This window comes from Haliaeetus albicilla, chromosome 17, assembly GCF_947461875.1.
Source record: "Haliaeetus albicilla chromosome 17, bHalAlb1.1, whole genome shotgun sequence".
Taxonomy (NCBI): Eukaryota; Metazoa; Chordata; class Aves; order Accipitriformes; family Accipitridae; genus Haliaeetus; species Haliaeetus albicilla.
Window position 1 is genome coordinate 4,344,180 of NC_091499.1, and position 14,046 is coordinate 4,358,225.

General features: G+C 38.5%; 1 protein-coding gene across 6 annotated transcripts in view; it reads left to right on the plus strand.

Annotated features, from left to right (window-relative positions):
* Window positions 1-14,046, plus strand: part of COL19A1 (collagen type XIX alpha 1 chain) — a 207,534-nt gene that overhangs the window by 66,318 nt on the left and 127,170 nt on the right. For 4 of the 6 annotated variants that reach the window (XR_011328356.1, XM_069804592.1, XM_069804597.1 and 1 more), the window contains 2 exons: window positions 3,635-3,688; window positions 8,740-8,784. The exons of 1 other annotated variant lie outside the window; for it this stretch is intronic. Coding sequence is in view for 4 of the 5 variants with exons in the window: in XM_069804592.1 (XP_069660693.1) it covers window positions 3,635-3,688; window positions 8,740-8,784 (99 nt within the window). In the remaining variant the exon portion in view is untranslated. The remainder of the gene's footprint in view (window positions 1-3,634; window positions 3,689-8,739; window positions 8,785-14,046) is intronic. One more of the 6 variants, XM_069804594.1, reaches the window with a different exon arrangement.

Consider the following 14,046-nt stretch of genomic DNA (forward strand, 5'->3'; position numbering starts at 1 on the left):
CACCCACTTGGCCAAACCGTGGCGTACCTGCTCTGCGGGGGCTGCTGTGGAAGCAGGACAGAGCAAAGGAAACAAACCATTTACCTGTCACAAGCACTTTTTCATCAAGTCTTTTTTTAAGGGAGGATCTTATGCTTGCTCACATGGGTCAAGTTTGTATCAAGGAGGACTGAGCAAGTACTCAGGGAATACTGGTAGTTCAGCAGTAACCAAGTGGGAACAAAAGGATCAGTAGATGCAGTGAAACCAAAATGTCGTAACGTTTAACAGAAACTTCCTGACGTGACTAATCCAGGAGATTCACGGGGCGAGTCTTAGTAAATATCAGCTGAATATATTTTCATGTGATTAATATTCTGTCAGGTGGTCCTAACCATAAACAGGAGCCTGTTTAAAGAAACAAGGAAATATTCCAGCAGGCTAAGGAAGGTGTCATATAATGGAGTATAATTGGTGTGGGATTTTTATTCGTTAAAGGCGAAGCTCTGGCTCCGCTGGTGGCTCTGGACTGGCTCGGTACGTGCTCCACAGGGGAGGATGCTGCTCAAGTCCCCTGACAGTACATTGTTGAACATTCCGCTCCATTTCTGCAATGCTAAAAATAGTTGTCCTCATTTTAAAACACCGGGCTATTAGATTATTCCAAGGGTCTGGCATACTCAGAGTAATGGAAGGCACGTATCCATAAATTATCAAAACAGTAAGTAGTGTCTGACTGTGCTGATTTTACTTCTAACAAGATGAGTTTCCTTGCTAATAACCCTGGAGTACCAAGCCTATTCTGTAAATCAAGCTCCTGGCAGTGCCCCAGTAAATTTAAAAATAAAAGGAAAAATGTTTGGTTTTCATATTGAGGACGGAGAAGCATCTGACTGCTGCTTGGTGGTTTTCTGGCTTTTTTTTTTTTTTTTTTTTAAATTTTTCAGAATCATATCTGCAAAATGCTTAAAGTATTTTACAGTAATTGTTTCTTTTTCCCAGCCTTGAAGAGACTCTCACAAAGTTCCACCATGTGTGCCATTATAAATCATGTTAATGCCAGAAATGTTCCAAATAGCAAAACGCATTCCAATTGATTGATATAAGTTTCTCTCAACTCTTTTTTTTTTTTTAATTAGTGATTAGTTAATGTGATGCCTAATTCATTTTTGGCACCATATTGTTTGGTAGTACAAGTAACCAGTGCACTTAATAAAGTTCACATACTTGTATGTTAAGATAGCCTCTCCTTTTATTTTTTTTTTTAATATCTTTTTTAATGTGAAAGTCTCCTATTTAGGGGGAAAAAATAGCTAATTGTAGAAGTCAAGGTATAAAAATTAATGTAAATGCATTCTAAGGAACTTGCCGAGTACACAGATACAAAGCATCTTATTCTATCTTGAAAACCTTTAGGTATAAACTGAATTTCTAATTTTATAGGGTGTTGCAGTGCTATTACAAACTGCAAAATCAATAAATGATAAATACATTAAGAACCATGATTATAAATACACTGCACGTTTCCGAAGTAGTTAAAGCAACCACAACGTTAATAATTTTAGATTTAATAAGAATCAGTATTGATGTAGGAGGTTATTTCTGCATTGTTGTGTTGAAGGGATAATAATTTGTAGAACACTGATTAAACAGCGCAAGGCAAAACATCTATGACTTGTCTCCACAAAAAAACCAGTGAATGTGTGTGTGTGTGTTTTTTCTAGTTTACAGTGATCCAATATAGCAGGCAAGATGAAGTATTAGTATCTGGTAACTATTAGATTATGAAGAGTTTTTCTGAATTCACACTGCAAATCTGGAGAAAATGAAGGACTAAGTATTACTTGTACTGATTAATTAGAATTTTTCCCCAGCACGCTAGCATCTATTTTTACAGAGAGGAGCTGGAAGGAAGATGTTGCAAACTGTGCCATGAGTGGAGTTAGAAATATGCCATTTTAACAAGCTATTTTAAGCTGTATTTTAATTGTTGTGTATCATGAGTGCTTTGTATTTATTTGCTTAATTACTTGTATCATTTTGATGAGTAATTGTTCTTTTATTGGCTCTTTCTGTTGTTAAGAGAGACTGGAGTTTTTCCTTTGTCTCTGTTCTTTTTTTTGCATCTGTGCGGCATTTGTCTTCTGCTTGGCTTGGACTCAAATGAGTGAGCTTTCAAAACTTTCTTTTGTTGCTGAATTCTGGCTTGGCTAGAAAACTGAATTGGATGGTGTGCAAATTACTAGGGCAAACTTCTGTCAAGGAATTAAGAGCCATGAATGGAATGGAGAAAGCATTTGATTTTAGATTCCTTTAATAAGTCTCCTAAACTCTCACCTGAAGTCATATGAGCACGGATGAATTCTTCTAACAGAACTTAGCTCGGTAACTTTAGATTTAAGACCAAAATTAACATACTTCATGGTGGCATGTTTCATGAATCTGTAAATGGACGGTGGTTCTTAGCTTTGAGTGGCAGAGCCTGGTTCTCACTAGGTCTGTAATTGTTTAACACGCTTTGCTAAGAAGGAATGGAAAAAGAAACTGCTGCAATATTTTGTATTTTAATTCTAAATGAGATATTACTAGTTTTTTAACTGTACCTTTGCCTTGGAAAGCCCTATATTAAATGCAGGATTGAGTTGTCTGTAGCTTTCAACTGAGAGCTATTGATGTATTTTTTTTTTCTTTTGCTCAACTAGTCCTTATTCAGATATTGAAGATGAAGTTTACCATGTTATGCAGCTTGGATGGTTACCTTTTAAAAACATTTTTTATTAACAAGGTGCTTCTTTGTACTTATGCTCAGTTGGTGAGCATAACTTTTAAGCATCTGGTTTCTTGAATGGAATTTACAAACCCAAATCAGATTCTTAATTTTCATGGGCAGTGCAAGGAGAAAATAATTTGGGGGGCAGGGGGTGATGAACAGTCAACGTACAGGTGGCTTTTTTGCTCTTTTAAAACATGGGGTAGACGAGGCAGTAATTTAGCAACTTACACAGAAAATTCACTTAGGAAGTAGGAGCAACAGATTTTGTCTGCCTGGTTGCACAGGACCAAGAACTGCATTTCTTCCTGCTGAGTAGGTTGGGACTCCTCTAGAGATGGGGGGAAGATCTGAAACTCCCCTTTGAGCAGAGCCTAGAAATGAAACCAGCAGTCAGCTTCGTACGTACTACTCCCTGTGGGACCTAATGGTTTAAGTGTAGATCCCTGTGGGCTCAAGCACCTAATAGGTATTAGGGAGAGAGTGGGGGCTGTGGCACCCTTGTTGGGATTTTTAGGTACTTGGCTAGTATGCAAGTGTCTTCTGAAGTATTTTTTTCTGAATCAGGGCCTGAAATAAAACTTTAAAAAGATTTTCACGTGAACCAAACTCTCTAATCTTTTTTGTTGTCCAGTTGTCTGAAGGAATCTACAGCTATATCTGCTGCATAATTAGATAACCTTTAATTGTTAATTGCCTAGTATTTTGAAAGTGAAATGTATTTTAACCAAATAGAAGACAACAGACAAACAACCCTAGAAATCAATTTAGCTGTTCTGTAGTAAATGAATGAGAAGCAATACATGTCTAGATGTCTGTTTCTCTGAATTTAGCTCAGTCACGAGTTAGGTCTGTAAAATGATGGCTATGTACATTTTGTTTCAGGGGGAAGTTGGCTTAGTAGGTGCTCCTGGCATGCCTGGTCTTACTGGTTCCAAGGTAAAAAAACCAAACCAAACCAACCAGTCTCATTTTATGTATTTTCATTCTCAACATCCTTTTTGCTAGCTGTCCAATATGTACATAAATCGTACTTGAATTACATATTCACTTTCTGAGTTGTGTGATGTGACAGAAGAACTTTACTATTAGCTTCTCTTTCAAAAGAGAAAGGGCATGTGGTACGGTGGCACAAACCTGCCCATCAGTATTATTTTGCAATAAGAGCAGTCGCCTAAGTCTCAGAACTGTGCAGATCTTACCAGCCACAAGATAGCAGATTCAAGAATTTGAAATTTGAGTCTCATTGTCTCAGCAAAATGAGATGAGGGATGGCACTGCTTCTTCCACTCTTCCATTTTGATCTTTTGCTCCTCTCCAGAGGTGGAATATTGTAGGAAGGCCAGAACTTGCAAAAAGAGACATCTGTATTATAGGCCTTGCTGGTAATATTTGTTGAAGTTGCCTGACTCTTTTCATGGTCAGATTTTGTTTTGTGTTAATTGCAGCTGTGTTTAACAAGTATTTGGAATGAAATCTTAATGTCACATGTGTCTGTCCAGCTAATTCCTTTTAGAAAATTATAGGGGAAATAGTTCTGCTGCTTCCACAAATTAAGGGACTACACAAAAATAATCATTATTTTGTTCATATTAAAATTTCAAGAAAGTGTTCTGCAGCATGACCTTGATGCAAAGGGCTGATTTGTGTATCTTTAGGGCGGATGCTTCCTGTAATATAGCACGAAGGGAAGGAAGGAACTTATTTTCTGCAGATGAGGTAGCCAGCATTGAGTTCCACAACATGCTTACCACAATCTATCAATTTGTATGTTCAAAGCCAGGATCTCATTGACTTGTACTGCAGGAGTCTTTAAAACACAGAAAATCAGATCACCAATCCTGCAGTGAGTATCAAGACGAGCAGTGATTGTCCATGAAAAAGCTTGTGTGAAATATTTTGCCTAATTTAATGTGAGAATTCTGCCACAGAAAGGAGAATTTAAGTCAGTCATAAATGTCTTATTTTGCAACTTTCACGTTTTTATTTCTGCAACATTCAAATTCTTTGAAGTAACTTACCAGTGGCTACCATTGTTATATTTTTTAATGCTGTCAGGTGGAAATTGCATAAACTTCTTTCTCTGCACTTTCTGTTGACTGTATTTCTTATTTTCTTTAATTGGAAATAATTTTTTAAAAATTCAAATATGTGCAAAAAATCTGGACACTTAGACTGTATTTCTGAAAAAGAAGAAACTTGTTAATCACCCCATACATTGCTACAGGCAGAGAACTGACTGGCTGAGCAGCAGCATTGCTGAACAGGACCTGGAGGTAGACATGAGGCTGAATTACGAGCCAACAGTGTTCTCCTATTGGGAATAAAGTGAACCACATATTGGACTATATTAGTAGAACTGCAGCTGGCAGATCAGGGGAAGATATTTTCCCTCCTTTGCTTGGTGGTGCTGCATCTGGTGTGCTGCATCATGTTTGAGGGGTCTTCGTCTTCCACCCTCACTTATTCAAGAGATGTGGAGAAACCAGAGAGGGTCTAGCAGGTAGCTAGTGTATGCTCAGGGAACTAGAAAAGAAGACCTTTGAGGAGACTTTCAAGGAGCTACGTTTGTTGAGCATGGCAAAGAGGCCAAGGAGTGATCGAGACTGTCCTAAGGCCTAAGGAGCCCAGCTGGTTGATCTTCAAGGACAGCTTCCTAAAATCCTAAGAACAGCCCATGCTGATGTGCAGGGAGTTGAGCGAGTATAGCAGAAGGCCAGCATGGATGAACAAGGAGCTCCTGGCTGAGCTCAGATGCAAAAAGAAAGTAAACAGTGGAAGCTGGGGTGAGCTACCCAGTAGGAATATAGCAACATTGCCAGAGCATGTGTTAAGTGCATTCGTAGCAAAAACAAGGCTGAAGAAAATGTTGACCCACTGCTTAATGGGGTAGGGGACATGGAAAAGGATGAGAGTACTCGATGCCTTTTTTGCCTTGGTTTTCACTAACAAAGTTTGCCCTCAGGCCTTCGAGGTTACTTAACCCTCCTCACAGAGTGTGTGAGAATGAACCATTGCCCACTGAAGGAGAAGAGAGTGTTAAGGAGCACTTGAGCTACTTGGACATTTGCAAGATACCAAAACGTATGCATGCAGGGGTGCTGGGAGAGCTGGCTGGTGTCACTGCAAGGCTGCCCTCTCTCATTATCAAAAGATCATGATGACTAGGGGGAGGTCTCTGGTGACTGGAAACAGGCAAACATCACGTTCATCTTCATGAAGGATCCAGGGAACTGCAGACCAGTCAGCCTCACCTCTTTCCCTGGAAATATTGTATAGCAAATCCTGGAAGGCATTTCTAGACACATGAAGGTGACTGGGAACAGCTAGTATGGATTCACCAAGAACAAATCATGCCTGACCAGCATGATTGCCTACTCTGATAAGATGACTGTGTGGATTAGGAGAGAGCAGTAGATGTTGTATACCTTGACTTCAGTCGGGTTTTTGGTGCAGTCTCCAGTCATAACATTGTAGTCAAATCTGTGAGATATGGACTGGATAAATGGACAATAAGGTGGGTGGAAGATTGGTTGGCTTGTTGGACTTAGAGGTGCAATAGCTGCTATGCAGTCCAACTGCTACCTAGTAACTAGTGTCATCCCCCATGGGGTGATACTGGGGCCAGTATTATTTAGTGTCTTTATTAATATCCTTGATGATGGGATTCTCAGCAAGTTCATGGATGTTATCAGATGTGGGGAAGTAGTCAGTGCACTGGAAGGTAGGGCAGGAATGATATTCAGTGGGACTTCAACATGCTGGAGAAATGAGCTAATGCAGAACTCATGAAGTGTTAAGCAAAGGCAAACGTGAGGTCCTGCCTCTGGGAAGGAATAGTCTCATGCGACAGTACAGGTTAGGTGCCAAATTGCTAGAAAGCAACTCTACAGAAAAGGAGTTGGGGGTCCTGCTGGGTGCCCTTGCGGTGGAGGCGGCCAACTGCATCTTGGGCTGCTTTAGACCATGGCCAGCAGATCAGGAGGAGTGATTGGCACTTGTGAGACCGCATCTGGAGTTCTGTGTCCAGTTTGGAGCTCCCCAGGAGAGGACAAAGAGCAGCTCATTGGAACGAGCCCAGTGGAGGCCCACCAAGATGGCCAGGGGCTTGGAGCCCATGATGTATGGGGGAGGCTGAGGGAGCTGGGCCTGTTCAGCCTTCAGATGAGATGATTTGGAAGGGAGGTGTGGAGGAGCCAGAGCCAGACTCTTGTCAGAGGTGTACAGTGAAAGGACAAGAGGCAATGGACACAAGCTACAACCAGAGAAATTTTGACCCTGTCTAAGAATCATTTTTATATAATGAATTGGGAGTTGAGTAAAGACAGGATATGTAGTCTCACAAATAGGAAAGCTAAATGAAGAAAACACTTGGCTTTCAGGAATTTGTCAAAAATGAATGTTAGCTGTGTTGTATGTCCAACAGCTGGAGAAGAATGGGAATTGCAGAATCATAGAAAACCCAGGTTGGAAGGGACCTCAGAAGATCATCTGGTCCAACCTTTCATGAGAAAGGGAAATTAGATAAGCAGAACAGAAGTTGCATACATTCAGAAATTATTTCAGTAGTTAACCGCTCATTTTTCGGTGAGGACGTACAGAAGGTTATTTCGCTAGATCCCATTTTCCGTGCTTTGCCTTGGGTGTGCTTCTAAAATTGAACCCTAAGCTATTGATTGCATGAGTCACCCAGCCAAAAGAAACAAACAAAAAGCAGCCACTGTAGGCTGAGTCCAAATAGTCCAGAACTATTTGATAATCTATACATCTGCACATCTCCAAAGCTTCGAATTTAATTCCCAGATGTGTAGTACATGAATGCTATATGAGTTGAAAGATTTGACAAAATGCTGCTAGAAATTTTGCAAGTTGTAGCCTGCTGTTCTAGTTAACCTCACTTAAACTTTAGACTTCTATGTAAGGAAATGACACTTTTTGAAGGGTGAAAGAATGTTTAGACGTTGCTCATTCTAATTTTTTGAAAGTAATTTAGGAAACACTATATGCTTTACTTTGGAAATTTTCTAGTCTTTTCATCTTTAGACCTGTAAAAATCATGTGTGTTGTACTGAGGCAGTGAGACTGAATTCTAGAGACTGGCAAAGACATGCAAACCATCTCCTGCTAGATGATTTGAGGGAGACAGAGAATGTTTGGAGGTTTTTTATTAGGTAGTTTTTGTGCTACAAGTATATAATTTTGGCTGTGTGTCTGCTGTACGTCTCACAAAACATACAAGTATATATTAATAAAGATCTAAAGCGGGTGTTAGTCTTGTCATACTATAGCCAGGCAGCAGGCTATTTGACGAAGACATTAACATAGTAAGATTGTACATTAAGATCTTTTTCTGAGCTATAAATTATCAGATTGGAGCTGGAAGAGCATTATGATAGGTCTTTTTATTGAAAGATCATCCAATAAAGAATTCAATCTGCTGAAATAAGCTGAGTTAAAATTAATATTTCAAAACTCACCCCTTCTGTTTTTTGGTTTGGTTTGGGTTTTTTTTTTTTAATAATTGGGTAATTGGATGTGGTTTTCAAAGTGAAAGGAATAAGGGTTTTTTTCAGTAAATTGTATCTGTATGTTTTTCTCAATTGTTTTGTGTTTTGGAGGCCTTCACAGCTGACTAGTCATATTTAAAAATTAAAATGAAAGTATTAATAGGAATAAATGTATTAAAACTGGTTCTGCAGAAGAACAGCAGTACTGTAATGAGCAGGTTTGGCATCAATGAATAGTTCTGAATTGTTAAAGCCAAGAAGAATGGAAAAATGATTGACTACTGTTAATCAACAAAACTGTGGAAACCCATGTCATTTTTTTGTAGAGGTTTCACACCTTTTTGCATGAGAGACAATCATTATTCAAATGATTTCTTCTGGTTTAATCCCATAATAAAAATTCAGTGCAATAAAGCTATTTTAAAGAATGCAATTATTTGAAAATGTTTGTATTTGAGATTTTTATTTTATTTTGTGTTCTAGGGTGAACGTGGCTTTGCGGGTAGTAAAGGTGAAGAAGGTGAAAAGGTAAATTATTCTGTCCGTGTTACTTATTTTTTGGGTTTAACGATTTGATATATCGCCAACCAAGTTGAGCTTCATTTGGAAGGTCTTCCTTAACTCTTTCATGAATAAAATTCTTGGTTTTGCTATGTAAATGATTCCTGAAATGCTTAAGAACAAGGAGGTTTTTGTGCATGTGTATCAGTGTCATCAGCGCTTCTTTCAGACATACTTTTTTTTAAAGAAAAGATTTAATAATGAAGCCTAGCAGAACCATAACCACTGGACTCCAGTAGTGTTTACTGCTATCTTATTTCTATGGTAACTAGTGAGTGTATATTTACACAGTATGAAATGTATGATGAGATGATGTGTAGGTATTTATAGTACTTAATTACTGCTTTTATACATTACAAATGCACTTATGTAGAAACTTATTGCGTTGGTCGTAACTACTAAATGTTTTACACACTTCTTTCCTAAGAACATAAGTTTACTGCAGTAGCAAAATCTAACAGTTGCTACAGCGTAACTGACCACCAATTTAAAAGGGTTAATTTTCATTTATATGCTTCTGTGTACCTATGCAGTAGTTAACATGAATTTTGTCTCCTGTACGCATCTGACTCGGAGTGAATTGACTTCACAGCCAGTGGCCAAGCTGAATGCAGGTGCATTTATCTCTTCCTCAGACTGGAAGTTCAGTCCCTTTGCCTGATGGACTGGCGTGTTGCCCTAAGGACGTTCTTAATCTCCCGACAGCTATAAAACATTTCTGAGTGTAAATTCCAGGAGCAGCCTTTCCTTGTTCTTTACCAGTGGGTATCAGAAATGGAGCTTGAAGCAGTTTGTCCTAATTGCAGATGCTCTGCAGTGGCCAGAAATAGTTCGAAAGCATGTGCATTAAAATGAGAACTAAACTGGCCCTGTGGAAGGCTGTCTTGGCTGACAGAATGCCAGCCTGGGTTGCTCTAGGTGATGCAACCTAATCTTCTTATGTGGCTTCAGACAAGGAGGTCTTCACAGGTCATCAAAGGCAAGTCTGTGTTGAGGGACAAGTGGAAGGAAGAGCCTGTTCTTAGCTTGCCTAGTGGGAATTAAAGTAATAGTGGTGATAGTTTATGGTTGAAACTTCAGCTCCTAACCATGTTACTACCTGGTTACTGCTTTTTCACTAGTTTTGGCTGATTTGGATTAGGGAACCTGGATTAAGAGTCTTCTCTTGCGTCATAGATGGTTTCTCTGTGCTTTAGCTCACTGTCTGAAAAAGGTGCAGAAAAGCATCTCTGCTGAATTTATATAACATAAAGATGAAGAACGACAGGTACTGCTATTCTGGCAATATTCAGATTGAAGAAAATGGAGAGTAGGTGGCAGCTTCTGAATTTAAAAAAGTGCAATGTATTTGTGAGTTAGGCTGCTTTGGACATGGGTATATTCACTCGCCCACCACACCTCTTCAGAAGTGTCAGCCAGCTTTCTAGTGTTCATATTTTAAAGAAAGCATGTTATGGTTTAACAGAACTTAAGCAGATTTAAAATTGCAGAGGTTTTTTTAGAAGGAAGTATTCCCGTAACCAGGAAGGAAGAAGTATCAGAAGTAAAAACCAGCATCCATAGCAACTAACATTTATAATGTGAAGATTCAGCCTCAAAAAAAAAAAAAAAAAAAGCACTTGTTAGGCTTGAGTGTTTCTAACTCTCCTGACAGATCTTATTTCCTCAGTAGCATCATTATTCATCAGTTCTGAAGGGCTTGTGGATTTTTTTTTTTTTTTTTTTTTTCAAAATTGCTCTGCAGCTGTGCTGTGCTTTCCTCAAGTTTTATGAATAAATTGTGTTTGGACATAGGCACGTGGTTCCAGCTGCTGCTGCCACTCTCTTTGCTTGATTTCCCTTATTTTAAGGCAGAGATAAAATGACTCAATCACTGATAGTCATATTTTTCTTTTGTGGAAGCTGAGTCAGCACATTTAGACCTTTTTTTTTTTCTTTGTCTTGTAACTTCAGAAGTTAGTTAAAAGATCTCATTTAAAAGTATTTCCAGTGTAGCTATTAACAATGGATTCAGCTGTCCTTCAAATAAAAGGAAATACACAAGTGGAAGGATCTTTATTTACCAGTGATCACTCAAAAATAATTTGGGACAGTCTCATCAGAAGCTACACATCATGATTTGTGAGGAAAGAGTGTGTTTTAAGATTATGGGAGTTAGGTCTCAGCCTGGGCTCTAGTAGTTACTCAATTTAGCCTTAATTCAAGTAATTATTGAAGAACAATGCCAAGTTTCCAGTTACTGAACTCCAGTGTTAAAAATGTATCAATACCTTTGCATTTTAACATAGCATCACAAAATAAAATAGTTGTAGTAATTGGTGCATAACAAACATGATTAAAAAGCCTGGAACTTAAAGTTTGATTTTTCCTAATACAAAAAATTCTGCCTCATCTTGCATATTAAAGAACAAGATAGTGTTTGCACACTCTGTTTTGCATATCCCCTAGAGTGGGACACAGCTGCCTAAATGTGGGATATTTGCCATTCCAAACTGTCTGCAGAAGTACGTTAAAATGAACAATATTTTTGTTTTGGTGACCGTATCATTCCACAGGATTGAATACTTGAAACCAGCTCAGCCTGATACCTCTCAGTTCACCAAATCCAGCTAGTTGACTTTGGCTTTTATTGTACTACATTCTGCTTTGGCAGAGCAAGTGCTGGGGATGTCAGGGAGACATCGGCAACTGAGGTGAAAGTGAGTGATCATATGGAAGTTAAAGACACAGGAGTCATCTATAATTTAAACTATTGAGGAAGATTTGTTTAGGCTCTTTAAAGGTTTCTTTGCTACACTTAGTTCTCCTTGAGGAATCCAGAAGTCTTGTTCTGCCTTCTACTTTTTTTTTTGTTTTGGTTGAACTTGGTTCTCTCTTACAGAAGCCTGTAGTGGTAAAAGAAGCTGCAGAGTGTGTGTGCAGGTGTTATGCTGCAAGTTTTCCCTCCACAGGAAATACACTCTTATTGTAAATTTGTTTTAATTCTCCCTTGTATTCTGTTTTCTTTGTGTTACTTAGATAACGATGTTGTCTTATATGATAGTCTTATAGCTGCAACAAAAACATTGGTCTACCTTTCTATAGCATGACTGAAAAAGTATACGTTGAGAGCAGTTTTAATTGGTTTGCTGCCAGGAAGGCAGACTCTATCATTTGGATCTATCCTCGTTCTGATACTGTTCAGAATTGTCCTTTTACAGTATGGAATAGAAAGTATGAGTATTACACTTTATGATGATAGGAAGTCAGGAGGGACTGCTAATAACTAGAAGAAAGCTTTAAAATCCAGAATGTTCTTGGCAAATCAGAGATGTAGCCTGAAAATATAGGATCCAACACAGAAGGAACAAGTGCAAGGAGCTACCTGTAGGGGAGAACAAATCTGAGCTGCGAAAAACCAAATCAAATAGTATCTACTCAGAAATTAGAATCTGAGGATTATTTGGATCAGAAGCTGGATCCAGGTAAATTAAGTCAGGCAGTTGCAAATGAAAGACTCTTACTAAGGTGTTTTAAATTGGAATATTATCTGCAACACTAATTAAATCCCTGTGCTGTTTGGTATTGGTAAGGCTTCAACTTAAAGGATTTTGAAAGGAGAGCACTGAGAATGACTGGTGCTCAGGAACACATAACCGTTGAGGAAGGATTGCGTGAATGAAGATTACTTAGTGTAGAGTCAGCTGAAAAGAAATATGTAAACAGTCTTTGAATTCATAAGACTGCTGTGAAGAGGAAGGGAATGGTATATTTGCTGTGTCCATAGTGCATGCAAAGCAATGGGCTGAAAGTGCAGCAAGAAAGATGCTGTGTAGCCATTAGGAAAGGGGTTTTAATTTTAACACCGTTGTTTATTATGGAAGTAATTTCCTCTTCCTGTGGTCTGCACTTTTTATCCCACTTACAGAAAAGGAAATAAACTAAACAAAGGCTTGCTTCATGAAAATACAAGAGATCAAATTATCTTAAATGATTTTACCATTTTCTGTTAATAGCATCAAAATTATGCAAGGTATCACTTACACTGATTTCTAATTGGATAAGCACAGAGAACAGCAAGACAGGTTCTTTTTCGATGTATATCCTGGTTTGTTTTTAATGCCCAGTTAATACTTTTCTGTGATAGGACAGTAGAGCTCTGGAACAGGTTGCCCAAAGTGGTTGTGCAGCCTCTTTTCCTTGATGGTTTCAAGACCAGCCCTGAGCAACTGTCGTGGTTTAACTGGCCTGACCCCATAGCTGAACCCTGCTTTGAGCAGGAGTTTGGACTGGAGACCTCCTGAGGTCACATCCAGCCTCAATTATTGTATGATTTTAGGAAAAGTGAACATGAATGGGATATTTTTCTGATTTGGCACAGCTGTTCACATTATAAATCCACATAAAAAAGTAGAACAATAAAAAGTGATAATGGTTTGGGGGATTTACTTCAACTATTGGTGTGGGTGGGATGTGAATGTACATTTAATTTACAGTATGTACTAATATTGTTCACCAGAATATGTTATAGGGAGATTTTTTAAGATGTGTATATAACATCACATCTGGGGGTAACCATTGCTCTTGCTTAAATATCCAATCACCTGTGGGCTGATGCTGTCACCCTCACAGAAGCTGTTGTGGAACACTTGTTTAAGTAGCATTGTACATGGTTGCTTGGATGATGGGGTGTGTATGCCTTCTCTGGGATGTTTTTAGCTTAGGTTTGCTGAAACTCTATGAAACTGTTTATTTTCCAATACAAATAGTTACAAATTAAATTTTTCAGCATAACTGAAATCTAAGGGTGTCTTCAAAATTTGTAAAGTACCAAAAAAAAAGAGAATCTTAAAATTTATTAGTATGAAAATTGCCATGCAGCTGTTGGGTTGTCTGATTGCAGCTCCATTCATCTGAGCTGTGGCAATTCCCATAGCTGAAGTTCTGTCCCTGCATCTTCTAAATACAGTTTTATTTACAAGGTGAATCCTCTGGTTTCATTTTTACAGCCTTCTATGTATTGCTGGTTTCTTCTTTCTTTTTCCTTTTTTTTTCTTTGACTGCTTTCTTCCAGTGTCCCAATGTAAAGCAATTACTTTCTGAAAAATAAAATCAGTGTAAGTCTTTCACAATTCAGCATATGAAGAAGAGCCAGGCACTGAAATCAGTGACACATAAAATAAAACCTGCCTTTCTAATCAGCTTGTGGTTGGAGTTTCTGAGACAGAGTTCTAACAATTAGAGATCTCT